Source organism: Tribolium castaneum, chromosome 1 (assembly GCF_031307605.1).
Source record: "Tribolium castaneum strain GA2 chromosome 1, icTriCast1.1, whole genome shotgun sequence".
Taxonomy (NCBI): Eukaryota; Metazoa; Arthropoda; class Insecta; order Coleoptera; family Tenebrionidae; genus Tribolium; species Tribolium castaneum.
The window spans coordinates 31,079,907-31,106,995 of NC_087394.1; the positions used below are offsets into that span (position 1 = coordinate 31,079,907).

At 38.7% G+C, this 27,089-nt stretch overlaps 3 protein-coding genes and 1 long non-coding RNA gene across 9 annotated transcripts in view; 2 read left to right on the forward strand and 2 right to left on the reverse strand.

Moving 5' to 3' along the window:
* LanA (Laminin A) lies at positions 1 to 24,206 on the reverse strand. The gene is made up of 35 exons (XM_008192678.3): positions 23,851 to 24,206; positions 22,048 to 22,194; positions 19,734 to 19,970; positions 19,512 to 19,682; positions 19,247 to 19,460; positions 18,985 to 19,194; positions 18,663 to 18,935; positions 16,851 to 16,988; positions 16,071 to 16,802; positions 15,079 to 15,335; positions 14,544 to 15,029; positions 14,184 to 14,492; positions 13,824 to 14,133; positions 12,569 to 12,726; positions 11,961 to 12,514; positions 11,383 to 11,912; positions 10,999 to 11,236; positions 10,703 to 10,946; positions 10,524 to 10,651; positions 10,346 to 10,470; positions 9,930 to 10,103; positions 9,530 to 9,811; positions 9,251 to 9,477; positions 9,036 to 9,203; positions 8,535 to 8,986; positions 3,649 to 4,810; positions 3,469 to 3,599; positions 2,928 to 3,423; positions 2,547 to 2,879; positions 2,189 to 2,502; positions 1,893 to 2,137; positions 1,763 to 1,846; positions 1,021 to 1,406; positions 338 to 971; positions 1 to 293 (listed from the first exon to the last, which is right to left on the reverse strand). Exons 1-35 carry the CDS (start codon positions 24,073 to 24,075, stop codon positions 22 to 24), a joined length of 11,046 nt encoding a protein of 3,681 aa, XP_008190900.1. The 5' UTR covers positions 24,076 to 24,206; the 3' UTR covers positions 1 to 21.
* On the forward strand, positions 4,952 to 8,260 carry LOC103312322 (uncharacterized protein). Its single transcript, XM_008192677.3, has one exon. The coding sequence runs from the start codon at positions 5,235 to 5,237 to the stop codon at positions 8,016 to 8,018; it is 2,784 nt and encodes a 927-aa protein (XP_008190899.1). The 5' UTR covers positions 4,952 to 5,234; the 3' UTR covers positions 8,019 to 8,260.
* LOC103312321 (uncharacterized) overlaps positions 15,791 to 27,089 on the forward strand; it is a 16,546-nt gene continuing 5,247 nt past the window's right edge. For 3 of the 6 annotated variants that reach the window (XR_010334553.1, XR_010334560.1, XR_010334557.1), the window contains exon 1: positions 26,937 to 27,075. This is a non-coding gene — a long non-coding RNA (uncharacterized LOC103312321). Of the gene's footprint in view, positions 15,988 to 16,040; positions 16,530 to 24,420; positions 24,547 to 25,520; positions 27,076 to 27,089 lie in introns of those variants that run through there. The other 3 variants (XR_010334555.1, XR_010334556.1, XR_001574587.2) reach the window with 3 other exon arrangements.
* On the reverse strand, positions 24,582 to 26,338 carry LOC103312323 (uncharacterized protein). Its single transcript, XM_008192679.3, has 4 exons — positions 26,172 to 26,338; positions 25,902 to 26,124; positions 25,733 to 25,853; positions 24,582 to 25,634 (listed from the first exon to the last, which is right to left on the reverse strand). The coding sequence occupies exons 1-4, from the start codon at positions 26,336 to 26,338 to the stop codon at positions 25,507 to 25,509; spliced, it is 639 nt and encodes a 212-aa protein (XP_008190901.1). The 3' UTR covers positions 24,582 to 25,506.

Consider the following 27,089-nt stretch of genomic DNA (forward strand, 5'->3'; position numbering starts at 1 on the left):
TGAAGATGAATGATTTATTTCTTAATTAGTCGGGCAAGTGCCCACAATAACACCCCCTTCTGCCATACTTGCATCAACCTCGACCGGGTCATTGTTAATAAAAATGTTTTTAACACATCCAACATATGGCAACCTTGTGACAATTCCCCGTGCCCTAGTTGCGTTCAAATATCGGTGTCCGCCTAAGAAGAGAGCACTGGCGGTGTCTGTGGAAGTCGACGAGTGATCCCCGAGTTTGGGATCAGTAAACACATTATCAACCGACAGGGTTATAACATTTTTCGATTTAACAGCTGGAAAAATGCGTAAATTTACGAAAAAAACATAGCTACAATACCTTGAATGCTGTGCCATTGACCGTCGCAGAAGTAGAACTTCTTATTGGGGTTGTAAACGGCTCTAATCGGGCCTTTTCCATTTTCCACCGTCAGACTCATCTCACCATTGATCATTTCCAAGACGAAATAGTCTTTCCGCCCATTAACAGCAATCAAAACTCCCGAATCTCGCCTCGGCTTGATGTCAAGTTTCACATTGAACACTTCTCCGACTTTAAACTTCGGTTCTTTAATCCTGACAAAACCTCCCGTTACGGGGAAGAACACCCCGGTTTCGATTTTATCAAAGCAGGGGACTACTCCGATCTGGTTCTGTGCCTGGAATTCTAGAGGCTTGCTGTTCATGTTCATGTTGCGAATGCAGCCGCTAAACGACTTAGTCAGGTTCAGTTTGCTTTGAATTTTGTTATAATGGTTGGGGTCCAATCCCCCGACGTAGATCGGGGGCCTGATATCAATTTTTTGCATGTTGGCTACAGGCTTATCAGACACGACTGCGTCATCCAAGACTAGCTTTGCTCGACGCTCGTCTTTGCTAAACTCGACCAAGTGCCACGCGTTATCGCTGTAGTCTTTCAAACCGTCTGTCTTCAACACCGACGAACTCCTGCCGTCACTATACGTGTAAACCACCTTTGGAAAATTTTAATTACAGTGACGGACACTCTGTGTTGTTACTTACTTGTCCATCTTGCAAGAACACTGCCACGTACTGCGAATGCGTCTCGTTGTTATCGCTCGTAAAGAAAATGATGCCGTCTGGGTCATCACTCCTAAAGTCAAGAGCAAAATCGAATTGTTTCTTGTACCGACCGCGCAATTTATCTATTTCTAGTCTACTGTCTTTCTGAGCACCGAATCGGTACACCCCTACACTAGTTTGCGGAGGAGAAATAGGCAAAGCACATGAGTCTTTGGGAGGTGGTGGAGGTGTAGTGAGCGGTGGGTAACCAACAGCCCCATGAGTGACCGGTGGAAGAGGCGGCAATGGAACCACTTCAGTCACTGGTTCCTCGTCTGTTCGAGTCACGTAGTCGTCTCTGCCGCCGTCACCCCGAATGGTAGTATCTGAAACCAGATTTTAAAAAATTATGTAGCAGACGGTGCAACTTTAACCCTCGTTAAAGTGTCTCTGTTGTTGTTTTAATTATTATCGGCCCAATTGTATTTTTCTTTAACAGCATTGGTTATCATTTGAGCAAAATTGTGTGCGGCAAAAGTTAAGCAACTTTTACGAAAAGAATTTTTTTACTGTAGTGTACTTTTTGACAAAACGCGGAATAGAGGAAATTCAGTTTTGAGTGGTATTAATTAGAGGATTTGTAAAGCATTAGGGCTGAAAGTGAGTTTGTGTAAAATTACTTTCGACTTATTTTTAACTAGTTCAGATTAAAAATGGTGGATGCGCCGGGCGATTTACGTACGTTCATATGGCCGGTACTTCGTCACGTCTCCATAGCCCCCAGTTGTGGCAGGTCCCAGTGGCTCAAGAGGTGGCAATGTCGGCTCTAAAAAATAATTTAATAATGGCAATCAACAACCCCCACAACTGACCTTTATCAATTTTATCGATAGCTTTGTAATTTTTGTCATAGATACATTTTCCTAAAATTTCGTTAAACTTGTCCGTACTGTTAGCAAAATTGATGACGTTGCCTTTCAAAGTGAGATCACCGATGCAACCTCTGAATGGTAACTCCGAGCCCACGGTACCAGGAGATAAAATGACCCGTCTGGGTAAGCCGCCTACGTATAGAGTACCGTGGAGGATAAATAACGGTGGAGGCTTGGTGTCCAGACTGGAAGAAATCAAATTTTTGAACATACCGACACTAAGTGACGTGACTCACGGTCTGCTGTCGATATCGTCAAAATCAATTCTTAACTCGTGATCGTTGTGCATCACCGAGACAACGTGCCAGAGGCTATCATTGAACGTGTCTTTCGAAACCAGTTCGATTTTCTGGCTGATTAGGACGAGATAACCGTCCCGGAGGGCCAGTGAAATGTTATTTTCGTGCAGCTTATCCGTGGCGTAGAAAATCAAACCGTCTTTTTCTTTGGTTTTAAATTTGAGACTTATCTTGAAATCGTTATTGATGGCCACGCCGCCGTGGGCGACATATCCCGGTCTGTGTTTATCAAACGACACCATTTGTGAGAACTAAAATACTTCGTTACTAATTATCACATTTGTTGGAAACTTACTTTGACCGGACATCCGGGTGTGACATCGTACACTTTAATATTGTTGCGTAAATCAACCGGACTGCCCATTATCACAACGTTATCAATGCAGCCATCGAATCGCGTCTGACTGACATCGATGTACCGGTGTTTGGTGGGATAACCACCAAATGAAACGGTTTCGATTGGCTCAATAAACGTGCCGTCTATTGCAGGGGTGGTATCTGGTATATCCTCATTATCAACCACAAAGCGGCCTTTGGGCCCCTCTCGACTAGCCTCCACCACGTGCCATCTGCCATCGTTGTAGGTCTTTGTCGTGTGCCACACTTTGGTTTGGTGCCCCAAATTATACTAAACAATTTTATTTAACAACTCAAATAAACACAAAATTGCACTCACTTGGTACAGAACCTTCCCATTCCTGAGTTCCAGCGCAATAAACGTCTTGTCTTGCCCCGCCAAGAAGAGCAAACCTTCGGTTGCAAACGTCTTGAAGCTGAGTTGGATGTCAGATCGAGTCCTAAACCCGTACGAACGCGCGTTCAAAATGGCATAACCATTCCCGTTAAACCTAAACCCGGTACTTGGTTGCAAGTTAACCAACTTATCCCGTTCCACGGCTCCGTGATTGTTCTCAAAACCGTTGTTGAAATTCCACAACGAAACCGGTTTGTCGCCAATAACCATATCCTCAATTTCGCCCTCAAAGGAATTCACATCGATTTCTTTCTGCATCGCGTAGTTCACGGGGAAGCTTCCGACGAACAGTTTCGACTTGTTCTTGTCCAGATTGAAAATGGATAAGGGGCCTTCCAGTGTGGTTTCCTTCTGGGTGATGTTCTCAACACCTCCGGGCAACTCCTCGCGGATCGTCAACTTCGCATTGTGACCAGTTCTGAAATTTTAGTCAAGAAAAGTGGTCACTTTCACGTTGCCATACCTCTCCACTATGAATTGATACCACACACCGTCAGAAACGTATTTCTCGTTGATTATTTGCTCGACTCCGTTGCCAACGTCCAGTTTCAAGACGGGATAACCGTTTTGTATGATCAAGGCCATGTAGTCATCCTTTGACAAAAGTTTTGAACGAATTCAACCAAGATTTCTAGTTACCTACCGTTTTAGTTCGCCTTAATTTAGTCCCCAGGGGATTGCCCAAGTACCACAGCAGTCCATACGGTTTCTCCGTCCTGAAATACCCAGAAACGCGTTCGGAAGTGCTGAGTTCCTCCAGATTCGACGGAACCTCAAGTTCCAGAGTCGTGTTCGGGTAAAACTTCATTCCTATTTTGATCTGATTGGCCAAATCTCGCGCCAGGATTATCTGTTGGTTCAACTTCTTCATCGAATTGGCAATGTTGTCAACCGTTCGTTGAAGCCGGGCTTGCTGTTCTGGTATCTCCTCCATCATGTTGGTGATATAGGGCAGCTTGTCGTTAACAGTATTCAGCTGTTTCTGCGTTTGTAGCAAATCGCGGTTCATATCATCGACGATTTTGGGCAATAAAGTTGCATTTTCCGTCTGGTTTTTCAACTTGTCGAACTTAATTCCCTCCGCGATGCCCTCAATGTTCGTCACGTGCCGGATCGCATCGTCGGCCTTGTCAACAGCGAGGGCGTACGCCTTATCCAAGGACTGTTGTTGGATTTTGTCGCGAATTTTCTCGATGTTGTCCAACATGTCTTTATTTGACTTGTGACTGGAACTGACCGGCTTGTATTTGGCAACGGCCTCCTCTAGCTTCGGTTTCAAGTCATCGTTCGTTGAATGGTATAGTTCGAAGGCGTCCTTTAGCGACACCGAAGACGTTTGGTCCGCGTTGTCGGTTTTATTCGCAACGTCGGGTATCATGTCGTAGGCCTTATTTACGTCAATTTTTGCTTTTTTCGCGGCTTCGCTCGCATTTTTCACCGCTTGGACTATGTCTTTGTAGGCGTTCGCCGCACGGACGGCCTCGCCTGACAAGTCTCGCGACTCGTTTAAGAGATTATCAAGAAGCATTGCTTTTTCGGTCAAGTTTTTAGTGTGTCTTTCAACTTCGGGCTGCAAACGCTGCACTTCCTCGATTTCGGCCTCGTCCTCATCGACCGACTTTTTAAAATCATTGACGTAATCTTCCAGACTCGAAGCCTTCGTCTGTAATTCCGCTAACAATTCTTGGGCCTTGTTTTTGAATTCGGTCGAATTATCATTCAAAGTTTGCGAGACCTCCAAATTGTTTTTCGAGTCCATTGTTTGTTGCTTAATATCGTCCAGTTTTTTCTTAAGCCGTTCTTTACTGTAATTTAGAGCATTGATCAATTTCGTGTTAAAATTTAGCCTTGTTGTTATCATTATAGAAGTGAATAACCTGATTACGGATTGGTTTTAATTATTTTTAGTTTTTGTTCGTCCTTGAACTGCGCTCACATCTGTTGCCCACATGCGTCCAGCAAACGGAAGCAGATAAAAATAAGCTCAGACACGTTCTTCCGTCCCTCGCAAATAATTCGATCATGTTCAGTGCGTTCAAAATTTTTGAAATTGAATTTTTAGCGCGTAGTTGAACGGTCACGTGATTGCTACAATGACATTTGCGTCACCAATTTCGAATAAAATAAAAATCCCGAGTAATGTGTGGTTATGTTTCGTGTTAATTGAAGTTTTTGTGTCAAATTTTCCCGATTTGGACTCCAGTAACCAAAGTTTAAAACAGCGCAAGAATGCTACCGACAAAGGGCTACTTCCAAGACATTGAATGTCCATATTTTGATAGTACTTGCAATAGGCCTTATTGTCATTTTCGGCACAGAAAAAAGACCCAGGAGACAATCGAGGAAGTCGCAAATGAAACCCCAAAAGAAGTGGAAGTTCCTACGTATAAACCCACTCCAAAGAGCGAGTTGGCCAATATAAAAAGCCACATTCCAATCAGTTACGTGCCAGACTTGGCTTTCAGGTCTGATCGGACAATCAGGCCTTTACCAAAGTTTACGTTTGAAAAACCGACTTATAAACCGACTCCTCTGAGCATATTATCGTCGGCTAGTAAACGTGAAAATGTTTTGGAAGACGACGAACGAGAAACGAGTGATATTGAGGCCATTAGGGAAGTTAAGCAAAACATTGCCAATGACGAGTACAACCCCGAAATTTCTCTACAAGATGACATCAATTTTGAAGATTTATCTGCCGAGTTTGACATGATAGATGACCTTATCGAAGAACCGAAAAATAAAGAATCGAAGGAAAATAATGTGGGCAAAGAAGAAACGCATCAGGAAAACGATAAAGACAAAGAAAAACCCGCAAGTGATAAGACAGAAAAAAAACATAGTAGTAGCAGCAGTAAATCTCATAAGTCTAAATATCACAAAAAGGATACCAAAGACAAGAGTAAGGATAAACACGTTAAGGAGAAAGATGTTAAGTCCGACAAAAGTAGAGAGAAAGATAGACGCTCGGACCACAAAAGCAAACATAAAAGTAGCCGAGAAAAAGAGAAAAGTAAAAGTAAACATAAGGACAAGAGACGAAGTAGGAGCAGGAGCAGAGAACGTCACAAAGAAAAGGAAAAACGAGCAAAGGAAAAACAAAAAGAAGCTGAAGACAATAAGAAACGTCGCAAATCATCAGAGTCATCCGGTGAGGACTCCAGTGAATTACTGTACTCAAACAATTTCGATGAAATCCCCGCCCTTGATTTTGACGATGACGAAGAGGACACTTTATCCGAGTGTTACAAAATATTCAAAGAATACGAACCGCCCAAGGTGGAGGTAAAGGAGCCGCCTCCAGCAGAGCCCGAAGTAATTAAAGAAGAAACGAACGCAAGTAAGAAACGAATCGCCCACAGTTCAGCCAACCCAAGCGAAGGCGGCTCGAAAATCAATTACGTGAAGCCAAAAATTCAAGCTAATCCCGCACAAGCGATGGCTAATCGATTCAAATTAGCCAAATTAGCTCAAGCGAACAACGAACAGAAGAACCTAATGAACGAAGTGAAGCAAACGGTCAAACGCCCGGCCCCTAGCTTACTTGAAGCAGCTCGCAACTACAAACTCCAGCGGTTGGCGAAACCGAAACCGAGCGAAAACGCCAACGTAATCGACAGTATCCTCAACAGTGCGAAAAACAAACCGAAGAAAATCGCCCCGGTCCAAAACGTAAACTCGATACAGCGGGCCAAAGCCCGAATTGAAGAACTGGCGAAGCAGAAAGCCACCGAAACACTCAACAAAACGCCAGCACAGACGGTGAAAGGCAAACGGATTGCACACGTGCCTGATATCTCTCTATCGGACATTCCTGATGTCTTGAACGCTGACAAATCGAAACTGCCCATAAACGTGCGAACCCGATTTTTAACAATGATCGCCGACGAATGCGTCAAACTCTACCTAATCAAAGAAGACGCCTACACGAGAGCCCTCAACGAGGAATTCGTCTGTTACGAAAAGTGCAAAGTCCTGGCAACGTACAAAAATTCGGCGATGTTGGCTGTGAATCGGCTCCGGAAGGAGCTGCAAGAGCGGGACAGGCTCGGGTTGGGGCCCATCGGCGAGGGCGAAGCCCCGGCCAACGACACAGCGTCGAACTACAAAGGGGCGAAGTTCTACAACCATATCAAGGGCTACGCCCTCACGAACGAAGAGCTGGACATTCATGGGTACCCCCGCGAGAGTGCAACCCCCGGCCGTGCCACCATCAAAAACCGCAAAACCACCGCATGGTCGAGCCTCCGCGAGAATCAAAGGAAGTGTTCAAGGTGCGGCAAGATATACCTAGTGGACGAGGACGGCTTTGTACAGTACCCAGAAGAGTGCATCTACCACCCCCTCAAAAAGCGGACTTTGCGGGGCGAACAGACGTACCTTTGTTGCAAAAGCAACGACGACGTTGGCTGTGCTACTTCAAATACTCACGTGTCCGAAGCCTGCGGAGACGCCGAGCTTGAGGGCTTCCAGACGACGATGGAGCCCGAATCCGAGGAGGACCCCAGGAGTCAGGCTGTTTACGCTCTGGACTGCGAGATGTGTTACACGATTAAGGGTTTGGAACTAACGCGAGTGACTATCGTGGATTCGGAGTGCAAAACCGTGTACGAGACTCTAGTGAAGCCTTTGAATCCGATCATTGACTATAACACGACCTTCTCCGGAATCACCAAAGAGCAAATGGAACGCACCAGTACTAGTATTTTGCAAGTGCAAGCCAACATTTTGCATCTGTGTAACTCCAAAACTATACTCATTGGACACAGTTTGGAGTCGGATATGAAAGCGTTGAAGATTATACACGGGACTGTTATCGATACTTCGGTTTTGTTTCCGCATAAAATGGGGCTGCCGCATAAAAGGGCGCTGAAGGCTTTGGCTAGTGATTTTCTTAAAAAAATTATACAGAATAGTGTTAGTGGACACGATAGTGCCGAAGATGCCATCACTTGCATGGAACTCGTCAAGTGGAAGCTTAGGGAAGAGCTGAAAGTGCGTGGAATTAAGTGATGACGGATGATTTTAACGTTGTTAATTCATGTTGAATATAATATATGGTATTTATATTTTTGTTAATGTGTAAAGTGTGGGATATGTTGATTTTGTCCAATATTTAAGAATTGTGTAGATCGAGTATTTGTAATTTAAGTATTTATGTTGATAGATTTTTGATAACAAATTTATACAATATGTAAATATTGGCCAGTGACTGATATTATATTTTGATTACTAAGAATAAATTATTACAAGCATGTCAAATGTTTCGTCTTACGTTATAAAAATTATATTTATTCAGTCGTTGAATCGAACGTTTAGATCCTCAACCAAGAAAATTACAAGATAATCCGTAGTGTAGTGTAACTCTATTTTTCTGTATAATTTAAAGATTATGACTTCAGAAAAAACGTAATGTATACCTCGTCTATCGATTATAAATTCCATATTCTAAATTAAACTTTGGCTTGTTATAAAAATTTCTGTTTGCGCTTAAATAAGTTCGTCTTTTATTAATTTGTTTGTACTTACCCGCTCTTTTCAATGATCCTCTGGGCCTCGTTAGCTTTGCTTAACGAGTACTGCGTCTGATTGTACAAATCATCCAACTTGTCGTTAAAATTCTTCAAACTCTCCTTGACTTTGTCGGTTTTCTCTTCCAAATAATCGACTGGAATCTTGAAGTTGGACACATTAAGCAGCAAGTTGGACACTTTGTCCAACTCGTCATCGGCCATTTCTTCACGACCTGTTAAATTATATCTTTTAATCGCATCCAGGAGTTCCTGGCCTTCCTCTAACGCCGAATCAATCTCCGGATTTTCATCTTTGTTCAACTGGAACGTGATTTTATTAATTTCGTCAATTACGCGGAAAGAATCGTCTTCAGCGTTTTGAACATCATCCAGAAGAAGTTCGGCCCTTTCTTTAAGATCGATAGAACTAACTCGGAGGGAGTCACTATTTTCTAGCGAATAGTTCGTCTGGAAGAAAAACATTGCATAAATCAAATCCGGGAGTTTAGAGTTTTACTTTTCGATTTAAATTCTTCGAGTCCTGTTCCAGAGTTTGCAACTCGTCAATGTACAAGTCCAAGTTGATCTGTTTCGGGTCGACTTCGTCAAACTTCGGCTTCAATTCGTTTAAAAGATCTCTCATGTTGTCGAGCTTTCGGCGGGTGAAGTACCCGGAGTTGGCCGACTGGAAACACAATTAAACAAACCCCCAAAAAATTTGATTAAACTCACGTCAAATTCAACAATAATTGGGTCAATCAGGTGCCTCAAAGCATCCGTATCGTCAAGCAAAGCGTGGGTACAGCTATCACACTGGTGACAGCCATAATCCGGGACAAACACCCACCGATGGGGGCACTGGTCGCATTTCTCCCCCACGACCCCCTGAAGGCACTCACATTGTCCCGTCAAAGCGTTGCATCCAAAACCAAGCGAATACTCGCTTTTGCAACCGCAAGCTGAAACATTTTCTTCCAATTTTCCGCCAAAAACCAAACTCTGGAGACTCACAAACACATCCGTCTGTTGTGTAGTTCCAAAAGCCGGCACTGCAACGATTGCACGACCTTCCGGAGACTCCAGGTTTGCATCTACACTGACCCGTGACGTCGTCACACTGCGAACTATCGGAAGCTTCGGCACAATCGCAAGGGACACATCCGGCCCCCGTTTGGAAACCGTAATGTTTCACCTCGCAACGGTCACATTTTTCGCCGATTACGTTGGGTTTGCAGACGCATTCTCCGGTGAAACTGTTGCAGTGGTCGGTGCCCAGCTCGTCGCAAATGCAACCTACGGTTAACAATTTTTTACTCAAAAAAAAACAGTGATTTTATGTGTTTTTTGTATAGTATAGTGTTGAAACTATTGAGAGTTTGAAGATTTATTCCTCAGCTAAAAGTACACTCACTTTGACAATCTTTTAAATTGACGGCATCTCCGAAATATCCAGGAGCACAAAGAGCACAAGCTTTTCCGTAGGTGTTATTTAGACATCGTAGACATTCACCAGAGACTGTGTCGCAAGAGCTGGGATCGTCGGGGTTGATATTGCCAGAGCATTGACATGGCTTGCAAAAATCACCTTAAAATAGATAGGTATTTGCTTGTAAATCTGTGACATACAACTCGTTACAATTAAGTAATAATTCATAATTTACTAATTAATAGTTTTTGCATACTAACAATGTTTATTTATTTTTCGTAAATTTTTTATATTTCCGAATTTCCCCACATAAACAACGTTATTTCCTTACCGTTTGTCCTCTTATAATACTGTTCCAACAAAGTATAAGTAAATAATTTTGCAAAAAATACACAAAATACCTAAAGATTCCGGTCTTCCGTAAAATCCTGCGGCACACGACTGACACCTGGCCCCAAAATATCCCTCCTTGCACTCACAACTGATTTTCTCACCATCGGCACTAACATCACACGCTGTGGCAAAGCTAAAAAACGAAACAACTTAATTTCTTCCTCAATTTCAAACGAAAATCCCTACTTATTGCTTCCGACTGGTAAAGGACATGCACAAATCAAACAATCCATCGGAGTGCCGGCTAAAGCATTGCCATGATATCCAACTTCACAAAGTTCGCAATGGTCTCCTCGAGTATTGTGCGTACAATTCTGAAAAAACAATACTGAAGACATAAAAAATAAAATAATTTCGAGACATACAAGACAAATTCCTGTGTTAACGTCGCATTCAGTGGCGTGTCCGTGGCATTGGCACGGGACACAATAGCCCCCATGCGGGCCACCTTCGACCCGGTAATAGCCAGGGGCGCATTCTTCACACGACAAACCTTGGTAATTCTCCGGACAGCGGCACTCTTCCACTGTGAGAGCAAACGCCAAATTTCTGTTGTCTCCAGAATAATATTGATAAGAGATTGCGTCGTCTTGAATCACGTGAGACAATCTTAAACGTACAAAACGTCCAAATAAGTGTTACCAACGATTTTACGCTTTACCTAGTCGTAACACTCGCAGTCCAGTAGGTGGCCCTAATGTAAACACCCCTCACATCCTCCAATACCTCCATTATGTGGTCCCTTCTCGCCGGTAAACCAGTAGGCAACTCAAAGTTTTCCTCAACTAACTGAACACTAGCGTGATATTCAACTGCGGCTGTCGGTTGTTCGTAACTCGAATAAGTCAAGTAGGTCTTTCTGCCCTCAAGGATGACATCAGGCTCGCTTACGGCCGAACCTAAACGTTACTTTCAGTTATTTTCGTATTTATATTTTGTTATAATTCAAAATTTAAATTTTATTTTATAATTCTTATTTGTTGAACTCCTCATACTTTGTTAAAGAACTGAACACCCCAATTATCGAAAAACTTCATTTACGAACCTTCACCCGGTGTTATGGTATAGTAGAGCGTATAATTGAGAAAACCCCCATAAGCCGTCAACTTCTTCCCTGTATAATCACTAGGTGCGGTAAAATATACGGTGGTGTTTTTAAAATCAACCGAATTGAAAGCAACTCCGATCGAATTCTCTTCTGCATTGTGAACAGTCAAGTTCAAAGGATAGATTTCCAGTCTGGTACTGAAATTAAGCCCAACCAATTCCCAATCATCCATTTGAAGAACAGACGTCCTAATCAACTTGGAGCTTGTACACCTTGTAGTTTTCCCAAAACAGAAACACTCAGTACAACCGTGCTCATTCTCCTCTTGCAGATTGAAAGTCCCCTCGCGACATATCTCACAAGTGGGCCCCACAACGTTCTTTTTACAGAAACACTCAGCCGTGGCTTGATCGCAAATCTCACTAGTCGTGCCTCTGTAGTCGCAAGAGCAAAACTCGCAGTAAGGGAAGGCGTAATGACCGGCCAGACACTTATCGCACTGTCTCCCCACAACATTCGGCTTGCAACTACAAACTCGAATATTAACCACGAAAAATATTTTTTGCTTGACTTACTGGCAACTGCCGTTGTTGAGGTCGCACTGTTCCGTTCCCTCAATACCCAGAATGTTGCATTTGCACTCCTCGCAGCCAATGATGGGGTCGTACCCATAGGTCAGAGGCTCGCACTGGTCGCAGCGTTCGCCCACCACATGCGGTGGGCAAATGCACTGGCCTGTGGTGGGCTCGCAAAACGCAATCGATGGGCAATTGCACGGTTTACAGTCGGGAAAGCCGAAATAGCCCGTCTTGCAAGCCTCACACTTTCGGCCGATTATGTTGGGTTTGCAGCGGCACTGGCCCCCAAATTTGTCGCACTCGAAGCTAAGAGAGCCGGCAAAGTCGCACCCGCAGGGCAAAGCCCCGCTGTTGTGGCCGGCGGTTATGGAAAATACCGAATCTTTGCAAAAACCTTCCGTTGTTGTGTTGATATTGAAGTGGTTGCTTCCGCAAGTGGAGATGAATTCGCCGGTGCGATCCACGTCTTCTTCCTCCAAGTAGCGATCGCTGTAAAAGTCGGTCGGGATGACTAGTAAATAGTCGAGGTAGACGTTTTTATTGCCTGGTTCCTGTTAATTGAACATTATTTGATGCATTTTTGCTTTGTTACCAAAGTACGGTACCTTCAATGTTAGCATGAAGTTTTCGGTTAATGAAAATTTAGTGTTGCCATCGACTTGGGTTATAACCGAACGACAGCCTGACCGAGATGGGCAGTAATGGACGGGTAAAGTCGCTTCGTAAAATTGACCGTTTTGCATGAGGACAGTCACGTCAAAATCTGGAAAAGTGAACATTTTAGACCGCTTGTCCAATGTGCAGCAATAATTGCAATAATTTACACACACTATTAGACATTGTTAAAGTAAAACACACCGTATTTAACATTTTGCCCCTGTATCGGTTTTTTTATTTTTATTTATAGCATAAACAAAAAAAACTAATGGAATAATTATACACATTTGAATAATATGTAGATTACCAAGGCACAGTTTTTTACCACCATCATGAAATTTATTCTTCTTCATAGACGAAAAGAAACGCATAGTATGAGTTTAATGCAGTGCACATTATTTATTTCAAAGATAATTTGTTAAATTTCTTACACAATTGACACACGTGCAGCTTTATGGACCAGTTCGGTAATTTTTAAGACGATTTTGATGACAATTCAACAATGAAAAATTCTTTACCGTGGATGATAGTCTAGTAATTAGGGCCTCACACGTGAACCGGACAACGAAAAAAAATGCGAAAACTAGAAGTTCGTTTACAACTGTTCTCTCCTAAAAGGTATTAATGTAAATACGTGAAAATTTTTTTTCTGAATGAGTTATTTAAAAAGTTATTAACTACTAAAATTGTAAATTGTTATTCTAATAAAAAGATGAACAAGAAAATATTTAAAATGATGTGCTTTATATAGCAAATTCACTGCTCTTTTTAACTCTGAAATCAGATTCGAAATTTGAAATTTTTTTCGTGTATAAAATCGGAAATGAAGTTTCAAATCTGAATTCTAGTAACTTGAACCATTTTTTTTCAATTATTTTTATTTAAAAAAAATTGCTTAAATTATATAGATTTTACACTATAATTCACAAAATGGGATCTATGCAAGAAAAAAATTTCAAATTTCGCATATGATTTCCGAATTAAAAAGAACGTTAAAGCAAAAAGTGGACAAAATCTGTTATTTTTCTACAATTGTAATTTAATTATGAGAGGTAATCTTTTGTGAGTTAACGTCTGCGCAACAAAACCGCCACAAAAATTCGTGTTATTGGTTAAAAAAAATATGTTTTAATTGTTGGTTTTATTTAAAATAAAAACTATAGTGTATATTGATTGCGAATCGAGCACTTCAAATTCAGTTACCTTGGAAATTAGGTTGGTAATAGTGCACTATAAACGTGTAATACCCAGGTGTGGGCACTTTTCCCTTCAAATCAAGGGTGTCATAGCTCGGATCCAACCACATGTACGTGTTATTCCACAGTGTGGTCGCGAGATCGGCATTATTTTCCTCGAACTGGATTTTTTTCGTTTCGGGTGGATATCGGAAAGAGGCAGCTAAACACTTCCCGTCCTTTCTAATACACACCGATTTCGGTTTAATGTAATCCAACGACCACTCTTCGTATGGAATTGCAACAATCGAATGTATTCCAACATCGGCGTTAGAACTCTACATCAAACATTTGAAATTTATAATCATAATCAATTAATCAAACTTACGTGTAAATCGACTTTAATCTCATTTCCGTCAACTTGCTGCACAGCAACTATACCCTCAGGAGTGGTGATAACTTGCCGACACAGTGTGGTGTATTGACACGAATACAACACAATCCTCCCGTCATTTGTATGCCGGCCCGACTGGAGTGTAACATCGATTTTGTGGGTCCTTTGGTCCTCTTTCGGGGTCACATAATTAATTATAATGACGTACTGGCCGGGTTTAGGCACAGTGATATTAAACGAAACGTTAGGTTGGGCAAGATTTAAAACCGGGACCCGGTTTCCGACCCCAATTTTGGCCAAATGCTACGAAACATTACAATAAAAAAAATTCAAATACGAGTCATACTACATTACCTCATTGTCTTGGAAGTACTCCCTAAGTTTGGTGGACCTGCGACCTTCAGGCACATACCCGCCAACGCCGTAAGTCGTCGAAAATTGCGTCAAATTCAAATAAGTGTAGTCGTGACAGAGGCCAGGTCCATCGATGGTGCAAGGAGTCTCAACTTTTTTGTTTAAAATCGTAGCCAAGTAGAAATCTTCAGGGAGAAGTACGAAATAGTCCAAAAGCAGGTCTTTTGTCACTTCGATGCTTATCTGCCAACGTCCCGGATTTATCACAAACGGTTGAGGAGTATTTCCAACGGGGCCTGAAACAGTTACGAACGCCGGAACTGTGCTGTTCCTAAACTGGACTTGGATTTCCTGCTCATTATCACTAGGATTATCCGGAGTTATTCTAATTTTTCCAATAACTGTTTCCGGGTTTTTGTTTACGAAACGCAACACCATTCTGTACAGTGACGGTTTTAGAATAATCACGTCTTGCAAAATTTGTTTCTACGAAATAATCAATTATTTTAAAGGCGGTACAAAATTCCTGCGGTACTTGTAAGGGTCCAAACACGGCATATCCCTTCCAGGAATAGCCCGGGAAGGTGCGCTCATCATTAGCATATCTCACTAGCGTATTCGCCGGAGTTCGTCCATCCTCAACCTCATACTGGTACTGATAAAGGGTTGGAAAATAGTGCGTTTCAAGTGGTTCCTTGCAAGTGCGCCCTTTAACCCTCGAGTGACATAAGCACTGTCCGGTGGCCTTGTCACAAATATTGTTAACCGAACCCCCAACATCACAGTCACAATCTAAAAAACATTCAAAATAGTTCAGTAACGAACAAGTTGTAGAACTAAAGTTGGAAGCAGATTTTTTTTGTGCTTGAACCAGTTTCAAAGTAAAGACGGACAATTTTAAGTTGAATAATTACTGGCATAGCAGACAAGTTGCAGTTTATTCTGTTTTTTGTATATTATCACCAACGTTTCGCCACTTTTTTGGGGCTTCATCAGGGCAATAATTAGTATAAGGTGGACATGGGTAAGGGAAACGCATTTTTAAGAGATAAATGTGAAAACATAGGTAATTACTATTATCACATTGCCATTTGATAGAAATACTGTAATAATGTAACACAATTTTTTCAAAATATTAAAATATGTATAAAAGTTTTAGATTTTTATACTTTATTGTATTTATTTATCTCTAAATAAAAATCCCATACACTATTCCTATTTCATAAAAAATAATGTCTGACACATTCTGTTCTGTGAATTGAGGCAAAGTGTAAAAAATAATTATTAAAATGTTGATTTTTATCAGCGGATATCACCAAAACTATTTGAAATACAAAAAATTTCAAACACCGATAGAAAATTGCATCAGCTTTAAAACAAAAAACGGCAACTTTTTGGTGCCACTCTATGCCCTGCTAACCTCAAGACCAGGAACAGTTCTCAAGTCAAATATTATTATTATTATTTATTTATTTTAAATTATTATTAAGCTTTTAGTCCAACTTGCATTACAGTTTCCTAACTTACCGGTGCACCCAAAGAGGTTCTCTTCTTGCAAGTTGTACGTGCCATCGACACACTCCGTGCACCCCCGACCCATCACCAGTGATTTACAGACGCATTCTCCACTCTCCGAGTCGCAAACAGCAATCCCTCCAAGAACCCCCGAAATATTGCATTTACATTCTTCGCATCCTTGGGGATTATTTGGACTCAAGTTCCAGTACAAGGGCCTACATTTATTACAGATCCGTCCCTCGACCCGTTCTTTACACTGGCAGAGCTCCCCGGCTGGGACCGACCCACACCCGGCAAAACCAGCCACAACTCCAGCCGGATGGCAGTTGCAGTCCTCACAAGCCGGGAAATTGTAGAAACCTTCTCTGCACGAGTCGCAACGAAGGCCGGCAAAATTGTGGTGACACTCGCATTTGCCTTCACCGTCGCACGAAACCCCGATGGAGCCGTGGCTGTCGCATTCGCAAGGTAAACATTCAGGGTATTTGAAATATCCGGGGTTGCACTGGTCGCAAGTCTTGCCGCCGTAGTTGGTCGAACAGGAGCATTTTCCGGTGGCGCTGCAACTGAAACCAACCGAACCCACCTTGCTACAGTTGCAAGGCTTGCAATCGGGGTAGCCGTAGTAGCCGGCCAGGCAGGAATCGCAACGGTCGCCTGTATAGCCCTCTTTGCACATGCACTGGCCGGTGGTTTTGTCGCAAATGCCTTCTTTCGTTCCTTTTATGTCGCAGTTGCAATCTATTCAATATTATGAATATTGTGGTATTATTTTTATTTAATACGTACAGTCACAAGTTGGGTAGTTGTAGTAACCGTGTTGGCACTCATCACATCGCTTTCCGCCGAAATTATTCTTACAGGTGCAATTGCCACTTTCTTGTTCGCAAGCATTCGTGACGGAACCTTCCGGGTTGCACTCGCAATCTACAAGAATTTAAAAGGGCGGTTTATGCACAAATTTGAAAGAAAACGATTCGTTTTAGACTTTTTTTTTGCTTATACAAGAGAAAATTTTCTGAGAATTGCAGAAAAAAAAAATTATGCCTCAAAAGAACCAATTATGTTGTAATTTGCGCGAAAACGGCTTATTTCGGATGTTTCTTTGCTTTGAAACAAGAAAACTACATCAAACAGACTCAAAACGCCTTATTCAGGCACAAAAGAACGAATTAAGTTTTAGTGGAACTACTAGGAGACGAAACGAGATACAAAATAATTGATTGAAAAAAGTGGATAATATTGGGCCTAAGATTTTTACCTAATAGGCTGAAGAAAACTGCCGACCAAAATTTTCACGATAAACATGAAAAAAAAACATTAAAGATTTCTAAATTTGCGCTCGTTTCCGTAAATTTTTCAAAACGCTGCTAATACAGTAGAAGATACAAAAAGCCGCCAGAAAAAATGTCTTTAAAAAAATCCTCTAACTACAATAGTTTAAGCCCAAAAGGCAACTGGTGGTCAAGTATAGAAAAAATTCGTTTTAAAAAATATGGGTGAATAAATATTTCAACATGTTTTTGATATTTATCGGGCAATAACTCCAGAACTATTAGACGTAACCTTATTAAGTTTATTATCGTTCAAAAGCCCTTTTAATAATCTATTTTTCCCAAAAAGGATCATTGTTCTTCAAATAATAGTTTTCGAGAAAATTGCAAAACAAATCAAAAATTAAAAAAAAGATCATAACTTGAAAACTATTGAGAATTTAACGATTTTCTCGACGGAAATCGATTCCCCAAATCATTTTACATAGGTTTACATCAAAATATTTCCACTTTTTGGAATAATTGGAAATTGTTAATATTTTTTTAATTTTGTTTTAATAGCGTTTGCACTAAGTTTGTTCCTAACTATGTATTACGATGTTAATTTAAAAATTTCTCTCTCCATTTCAGTTCCTGCAGAAAAAACTGTTATATTATTCTATTATCAACTGATAATAATTCATAATAAAATTCATAAACTTGTCTACGTTAAATTGTAAAAGAAATGGTTTATTTACTTAACATGTATCACTCAGGAATTTAATCTACAAAATTAAATAACTCAAAACAAGCCTTTGTCCATCGTCTTGTGGGCAAGTAAGATTTATCAAAATTGTCTTCAAAGAAACACGTTTGTGTTATCAATTATATTAATTTCACTTGACTACTCTTTGGAATTTACAAAATTCTAATTTGACCAAACAATCTAAGGTTTAACTTAACAAATCTTTGATAACAAAAATCTTTGAAAACGCTGCGAATACAGTTGAAAATACAAAAAAGTCTAAAACAAAGTTGAAGAGAATTAAATATAAAAAAAGGTCTAAACCTTTTGAAAATAGAGAGTTTTTTAAAAGAAATTTATTTCAGTACAACATTCAGTGCGCAAATTGGTTTTTTATTTTAAGTATAGTTTTCCATAAAATTTATTAGTAAGTTAATCTTTTATTGTAGAGAATTTAATGCTTTTTCTCCCCGTAATTGTTGTGTTTGCCTTTTGTCATCGTTTTCTTTTTAAATTAATTGCTCTCAAAACTTTGACGGAATGACCAAGGACAGGACGTTTCACCGTATGATACTTAGACGTCCTTAGTAAAAACCAACTTACGTTTACAATCTGGAAAACTGTAATACCCAGGTGCACACTCTCCACAGAACTGCCCCCCATAGTTGTACAAACACGGGCATTGTCCATTTCGCGCCTCACACTGTAGATCTTTGGTTCCGTTCAAAAAACACTCACACGGTCTACAATTTGGGTACCCAAAGTACCCAAAACTGCAACTGTCGCAGTTGGGCGGTTGAAATTGTTTTTTACACTCACATTGGCCTGAACCTTCCGCACAATTACCCGTGGAGTAAAAGTGGTTACAATTACAGGCTGAAAAACAAAATTGAAACGAAATTTCGGTGGTTGGTTCAGTGATTACGTTGACAAGCATCGGTGTCGTTCTCAAATTTGCCAAACGGTCGGTAAAAAGTCGGTTTGCATTTGTTGCAATTGATTCCGTCAGTGTTATGTTGGCAATTGAGGCAAACACCTCCGCCCGCATATCTGCCATGAATATCCAGAGACAATCCTTTGCGATCCACTTCTTCGTCATAGACGCACTCATTACTGTGTTGGAAACAATTACAAGCTGGAAATAGTTGTGTAAGTGTTGGTTGAAATGACGGGGTTTGGAAATTTACGTTCACAAACGAACGGATGATTTATTTTGGACTGTTGCCATTTCTTCTGCTCAAAGCCGGGACAGCAAGTGTCACATTTCGCCCCACAAGTATTATGTTGACAGCGACATAACAAAACGCTCGGGTCTTGAGAGTCTTGAATATCGCAGGTATCAGCGTGTCCATTGCACATGCAACGGCCTCCAATACTGATATCTTTAATCGAATAAAAGTACTAAAATTTTGCATAATCACAAATTAGCTAAACGACAAATACAAAAATTACTCTTCGTGTAACAGTCGGATCTTGTCTAGCCACCGACATGAGATGCCCTAGGAAGTTTTTCGTTCTTAAAAGCTTCAATCGGACGTTGGTGGCTCGGGTCCATTCTTGCAAAATCGTAGAATTGAAATAATTCTTAGCTGATGGCCGGTTGTTCAACAACGAAATTGCGATCTAAAATTTAATATTCGAAAAATTTTTTGAATTATTTCATTTAGAACGTACTTCTCCGCCTTCTAGTGGTACTATTTTTGAATATTCAGTCGTACAAATGACGGAATCGTCTTTAGTGATTGGCTGCAGACTTTCTTTGCCAAAGTAAGTTTCACAATCGCCAGGAGAATCCGAGAAATATTGCCAAGGCGTGTAGGTTTTGCCGTAATCGGCCGATTTTTCCAACACCCATAAGCCGGGCCTGGGGGAATTCCCCATTCGAATAAAAACGTAAGCGACGTGAAATTCCTACAAAGAATAGAGTTCTGTATTAAGTAAAAAGATAAAAAAATAAAAGAAAACAACTCAGAACGTAACTCAGACCTAATTCGGTGACTTTTTTAGCCAAAAATTGGATAAATTAGTTTCTGGCTCAAAAGCAATCTAAATCGTTCAAAATAATTGTCTAATTAGATAATGTAATTTAGAGTTTTCGGTGCATGAAATTTGTATTCTTTTGAAATAGAAAGAAAAAAAATTATCTGCTTATTATTATGTAAAGTAATTATGAAATTAGAAAAATTACTAATACAGAGTGGTCCAGCTCAGCTCCCGTTTTCTCTAGCTCAGGTATTAGTAAAATTGGGCTTTTGATATTTTGAAGACGTATTTATACTCTTATAAGACGCATTCTAGGATAATATTTTTGATTATAACAGACTGTCCCACGTGTATAATGTCATAATATTTTTTTAATGGCATGCTATTATTTTTTTGCTCATTTGGATGTCCCTAAAACTTTTTCAAATTGATTCAGAGATAACTTTAAAAAAAATTAAAACCAAAAAAAACGATTTACACCAGGAGAGCATTAGTTTTAAAAATTAATAAAAAACAGAAACCGTACTTTTTGAGGACACTATTAGTAGCTACGTGTTGAACAAGGTCTCAGGGACTTATTAATGAAGCTTGATTGATCTGCATTACTACAGGGTGTAGTAATTTTTAAACTTTGGACTCTTTAGAGCCTTTTATTTTGCTTATTTCAAATGGCAACCCCTGTTTATTTTTATACCATTCAATGGGGAATTAGAAAACGAACATTTTATCATACAAGTCTAACGTAAATCCTAACACATTCCGAGTTACCTGATAAAAACTTGTTTTGTCAAATATTTTAATGACAAATTTAATGAATAAATCTTTGAGTACACAAAATCCAGTTACTTTGTATCTCGTTTCGACTCCTAGTATTTAGTTCTTCATAAATTAGCTTTTGGATCAAAATTTGTTTAAAATAGTAGGGAGGATTTAAAAAAAAAAATACCGAGGATTTTTTTTATTTTTTATTTTCTGTAACTCATTATAACGATTTTCAGTTCATAACCGATGCTTGAGCGAAGGCAAGCGCATCCTCTGATTACTGATAGGGCCTTTAAACATTGATTAGTGCAGGAAACAAACACCCACATCGCGTGTCATGATATGATATAATAGAAATTCATGACAGCTAAATAAGAAAAAACGCCGGCTATAAAGTTACACCTCGACATCCTTGTATTACATTATACGGTTTATCAAAGCAAAGGTAAAGTTCTCCAGAGATAAATATTAATTACGCTATTGAGTCGTCCGTCTGAGTCGGCAAAAACAAAGAACAAGGCTCCAAGACGAATTCTCTCGAGATTATGTGACGGGGGTCAAAATATAAAATAAAACATGTGCATGCCAGATGCTCTTTTTGTGACAACTTGAAAGTTCAGTCAGACAGTTGTAAGCAGCGGTCCTCGCATAAACAATTCGTTCAATTTAGTTCCCTTGATGATCTAATGCTAAGCACTGTATTAAAATTGCAGCCGAGATGACAACATTTACTTGAGTTATGATTCAGGATCAATGTTTGCTTATCACGCTCGCAAATGCTTCATTCATTAAACTGCAATAAACAGCGATATTAATAGTTTGGGATAAGGCATGGGCTTTGTGCCTTTCGCCCATTGAAATCAATTAGAGCAGGTTTTTCAGTGCAACACAGTGGGAAAAATTTGAATTGAATGGGCTCGGAATGCCGCACTTTATTGCGAGTATTTTAGTCAATGGACGCTTTGCTGAATGGATAGAGAAAGTCGTAAAAATGCACCATTGGTGCCACCTAAAATAGATGCTTTGAAAATGGTAAAATTAGACACATGACACGTTACATAAACAAGAGAATTTGGCCGATCGTAATCCCTATAACAAGAATTTGTAAATTCGCTATTTATAATTTAGGGTGCATTGATTCCTCCTGCACTAAAATTTGCGGGATTCTACGAATAGCAAACAGTTCCGGCTGTTGTAAACTTCAAATTGACAAATTGGAGATTTGGTAAAAAGCGATACTTACTTGGCCGAGATCAATGGTTAAGTTGACCTCGTTATATTTCATTCCTCGAGATAGTGGAGGACTTTGCCACCAAGTTTCCATGCCGTCCACAGCAAACTCCGGTGGGTGCATTTTGTCCGGTCTTGTGGGGTCGCAGACATCACAAAACTGGAATCCAAAATATACCATTGTATATAATTGTGGAAACAAGGATGATTAAACACGTGTTCTCATTTAACTACAAATACAAATATAAAAGTTTTATGGCCAGATTTGTATTATTAGAAAAAATAGTTTACGTGAAACATTTTATGTACGTGTAAAATTAGGGTTTAATGCATTTGCCTTTCATAAGTAAGAAGTAAGTTTTTCGTTTATAAATAAAAGATAATAAATCCGGAAACTTATTATTCATTCAGAAGAACTATTTAAAGTCTGCTGATAATTTTTATCACTTATTTGAACTGAAAGTGGGTTTATTTCAAATTGTAACCGAATTCCATATTCAAATTGATACGTAAATTTTCAATAAACCCTCTTGTAATCTTTTTTATTTTTCCACTTTTTCTCCACTTTTTAAATGTTTTAATTATATAATAATATTACAATTGATTTAGATATCTTCTTCAATAATTTCCAAACTAAAACTGTAAAGGTCAAGCTTCTAGAATATTTTTCTTCGTAATTTATAATGTTTTGTTTAATTTAATTGTCTCAATTTTGTTCTTTTTTGGTATATTGTATTCTTACTTGTCCACTTTAGACTAATAAGTCCGTTGGAAATAAATTATATTATCATTATTTATTATTATTATTATTATTATTATTATTATTATTATTATTATTATTATTATTATTATTATTATTATTATTATTATTATTGTACTGTCATAATTGCAAGTATTCCAGTTTTTTAGGTATTTGGTAACCGAAAAAAATTAGACAATAAAATTATATCATGCCCATAAATTCGTATAAACTCGTATTTAGGGAAAATGTTTTCTTATTCACTTTGATGTAAGTATTTGGAATTTAGGTCTCAAAACTATGATTTAATTTAAAATTTTTTAATTAAAGAAACCAACAGAGAGAATGACAAAAAATAACAAAAAGCTTTGAAATACAAATTATCCTTTACGAAAAACATTCCTGAAGTTGATAACTTCTCAGTTTATAAAATGCATGTTTTAGATATTTTTCTCCGAGTTTTTTTCACTTTGTAACCTGTTAACATCCATTTGTTACAGCCTGCTCTTTTATTCGTTTTTCTTAGTAAAAATAATGAGGACTTTTTCCCTATTTGAACCTAAAGGAATCATCCTTAAGATCATGAACATTTCTTTCCGGACACTCGGTTATTAGATTTAAAAAAACTCGAAATTGAATCTGTTTTTCAAATATTTTTTTATGAGATTAATTAAAAAAACATAACTTTGATTTAGAAACTACAAGATATTTCAAAAATAATTTGATTTAACGACTAGTCCTGACTTGAACGAACCGACTTCCTGCATTTAAAAATACCCGATATTTTGGACAATGACTACAAGCCAACTGGGCCTTATTCTCGATCGGTTTTATCACAGTTTAAACATGTATTTGATAATACGAGTAATTAAGTCAACGCGCGTCGTGTTTATCTCTGAGGTCACAGAAATTAGGAAACACGAGCCCAAACGACTTCCATAATTTTAAAAATAAACATTTAGGAAACAACTTAACACTTCATGTTTTTATTCATCAAAAAAGTTCACTGCTCGATCACAAATATGAATGAAATTTGAAAAAAAAAAAGTCAAATTTTAAGCATGACCAAGCCTTTACCTGCCCCTGTATCACATTAACATTTAGATCATTTTCGGCATTAGCCCCCACAAGTTTGCAGTAAAGCTCGGGCCCTTCGGTGTCGACTCCGCAAGTCGCAGTCGCTGTAATTTTTCTACCCTCTGCCAGATTGAAATACGGCGGGGTTAAAATTTCACCCTGCACTGTTTCAAGCCGAAGCACAAGGACGGCCAAAAGGCCCGTCCACGCGCGTACCACGAACATCGCTACGCTACTGAGATGCCGGCACAACAATCAGACACAGCATCTTCGTCCGCAAATTGTTTAGCCCCTAGGCAGGGCCGGACTCGCCAATTTCCCACGGCCAATTCATAAACGTTCTGATTTCCAGTCACAAATTTATGCCAAATCGGCCTCAAACCTCACCAAAATTGCCAAAACAAATTGCACAACTTTTTTTAATTGAGTCATTGATAACATTTTTGTGTTTTGTTGCGCGATCGAAGTTTCAGGTTTTTAGGAATTCACAGATTGGGACAGTCTGTTAGAAAATATAGCAATTTTTGAGTCGGTTCAAATTTCCAAGTACGGGCCTGTTGAGCACATTTATCCCTTCCATTCATTATTTTCGACCACCGACCATCCGAGTGATGATTTACGTGGTGCAAAGACGTGCTGCACCTACAATGACAAACATTCTTTTTGCATTTTCTCGGAGAGGAAAGAAGGATAGAGGTATCGTCTCATTCTGTGGCTCAAATGATTGAAACTTGATTTTTATGATTTTATTTAACCAGTAAAACTATAACAATCCTCATACAAAAATATAACTTTACATTAAAATAATGTCTTTTAAACGCTAAACCTGATAATTGCACAAATACTTATTGCAACAACGGCATTCTTGAATAAATTATATGTGGAGCAGGCATCCGGTATCCCAATCAGGTAAAAATAGTTTCGATTTTTCTGCTTTTTGAGCTTAATTTATTGCTTGTAATTAACTGAGAGGAACTAATCAGTTTGGTAAAAACGGCGTGCTTTAGAGTAAAATAAAAAATTAATTATCTTGTGTGTAATTAGGTTTTTCAATCTTTCACAGCTGAATAGAAATACCCAAAACAATGAGTTTATGTATTATTTAAATAATTCCTTACAAAAATTACAACATTTTTGTCAATTAAAAAAGACTTATTTTAATACATTTTTTTACTTTTATCTGAGATTCATTAGAGAAGTAATAATGAATAATCATTAAAAATGATTCTAATTCTTTCTGTGTAAAGTTCCTACAAGTGATTGTGTAAAATAAATATTTGCAAAAAAAATTATCCCGACTATTTGGAACAATGGATTTTTTCTTTCAAGTCAGGCTACCATTTTTTATGCAATAAAAAATAAAATGTACTTATACTTAAATTATACCTGAGAGACAATTATTGTGCTTGGAACAAAATAAATATGCAAACTATCACATAAAAAGGGGTCAAAGCTAACACTCCAAGATAAATTGTCATTTAATTAACAACAAATTATTAGGCAATTAACAACAGTTTAAGGGTGGCTTAACTTAAAAAAAAAACATTTAGATGTCCCAAGATCAGTTAGTTAACCACCCTACTCCCTAAATACTAGAATTTAAATTGGCACTAGAAAAAACTAGTGAAACATAACAACGAATTTAGGTAACCTTATCTAGTCTTTTTTAGGGTGTTTATATGCGTAAGCTGCTATCATTACGGAAGAACTTAAAACAACATTAACACCAAAATTTAACAGAAGAGTTAAGTCTGCTGAATCCACCGAAATGGTAAAAACGCGCGCTGAAATGTAACGATTTTGTAAGTTTAAAGAACCACTAATTGGATAATTACTGATGGTTGGTTATTCGAAATTCGAAACGAAATTTTGGAGTACTTACTAAAATTCGTGAACGCTGATATAAACCAGGTAAGAACACTGACTGACTCTGAATTTTTTGTCCTTAAGATTTCCAATAATTGTACAACTTTTGAGGAAGCCCCAATAGGCGTGCAAAGTGGCTAAAATGTGAAAGATACAACTCTGTACCGATGTTAGTGGTAACATACCACAAGAAAGGCTATAACACCTAATGGGACTGTGCCTAGTAGAAGGCCAGCGGCAGCTAAACCATAAACAACTGCACCTACTGCACTATAAACGTTTAGGCAACTCTTGTAGTACATAACAAATAGTATTAAAATAAGTTCTTGGATAAGAATGATGGGGTACTCCATGTATGATAGAAGGGCGTAACGATTGCGGAAATTGTACGAAAACATTATAGTGTAACTGGAAGAGCTCTAATGTGTTTCACAGAGCAAAAAATACAGTTTTACCTTGTTAATTCCATTAATAATCCTACAAGGTTAATGCCGTTTGCATTTTTAACCTTCAAAATGCTCAAAATTTGTGGGATTTTCAAGATGAAACACGTAGAGATCGTGATTATACTTAAAACATCCGAAATGAAGTGTAAAATAGATGCGTCTTTTGCAATTTCCATTTTTCTAAAAAGTAAACCCGGAAGGATTTTTTTTTTAATTTCGAAACAGCTGAGTGTCAAGTGTCAAATGTCACTGGAGCTTGTATGCAATCAGCTATACTCGGCGAGCATCTTGATGCCTACCTTGTACTAAATTTTAACAAAAAAATTTAGCAAAATTTTGCAATAATTTAAAACTAAATTGCGTTATAAAACTAGAGGAATGTTATTACTTTTTTATATATTGTTACTTTACTACATGCTTGTGATCTTGGTTTTAAAGTTTTTTACAGTTATTTACAGGAATGTAAGAAGGCTTTTAAGATTCAAAAGTTTTTTGCGTTTAAAGTTAACGACCTTTTTACGAGTTTGTGATCTTAACACACGTTATGGTTTCAAATTATTACAAAACTTTTTTAAAATGTTAAGCCAAAAATAGGCAACTTACAGTACTTCCTTCGTATGGTTGGTTGTCTAAAAATAAACTAAAAATTATAAATTTTTAAAATTGATTTTTCGGACAAGGGTTACAGAAACGCAAAGAGGAAAAAATTTAAAGATTTTTTTGCATTTCTGTGATTTTAATTTACATTTTAAATTATAAAATGTTTCAAAAATTTTTAAGCTAAATAATAGGCAATACACAGCACTATTCTATATAGTTGGTTGCCTGAAAAATAGATTTGAAGGTTTCTAACAATTAAATTTTAAAATGACTTTGAGACCAGGATCCCAGGAATACAAGGATGTACGATGTTGTAAGAACCTTTTT

Excerpts from the sequence above, each read along its gene's own strand:
- LOC103312322 (XM_008192677.3), top strand. The coding sequence starts at position 5,235 with ATGCTACCGACAAAGGGCTACTTCCAAGACATTGAATGTCCATATTTT.
- LanA (XM_008192678.3), bottom strand. The coding sequence starts at position 24,075 with ATGTTCGTGGTACGCGCGTGGACGGGCCTTTTGGCCGTCCTTGTGCTT. Across the intron at positions 12,727-13,823 it reads TTACCAACCTAATTTCCAAG|ATTTTGACGTGACTGTCCTC; the intron begins GTAACTGAATTT and ends TCACTTTTCCAG. Across the intron at positions 8,987-9,035 it reads CGAAGAATTTAAATCGAAAA|ACGAACTATTCGCTAGAAAA; the intron begins GTAAAACTCTAA and ends TTTTTCTTCCAG.
- LOC103312323 (XM_008192679.3), bottom strand. The coding sequence starts at position 26,338 with ATGGAAATTGCAAAAGACGCATCTATTTTACACTTCATTTCGGATGTT. Across the intron at positions 26,125-26,171 it reads TTATTAATGGAATTAACAAG|TTACACTATAATGTTTTCGT; the intron begins GTAAAACTGTAT and ends GAGCTCTTCCAG. Across the intron at positions 25,854-25,901 it reads GTGTTATAGCCTTTCTTGTG|CCACTTTGCACGCCTATTGG; the intron begins GTATGTTACCAC and ends TTCACATTTTAG.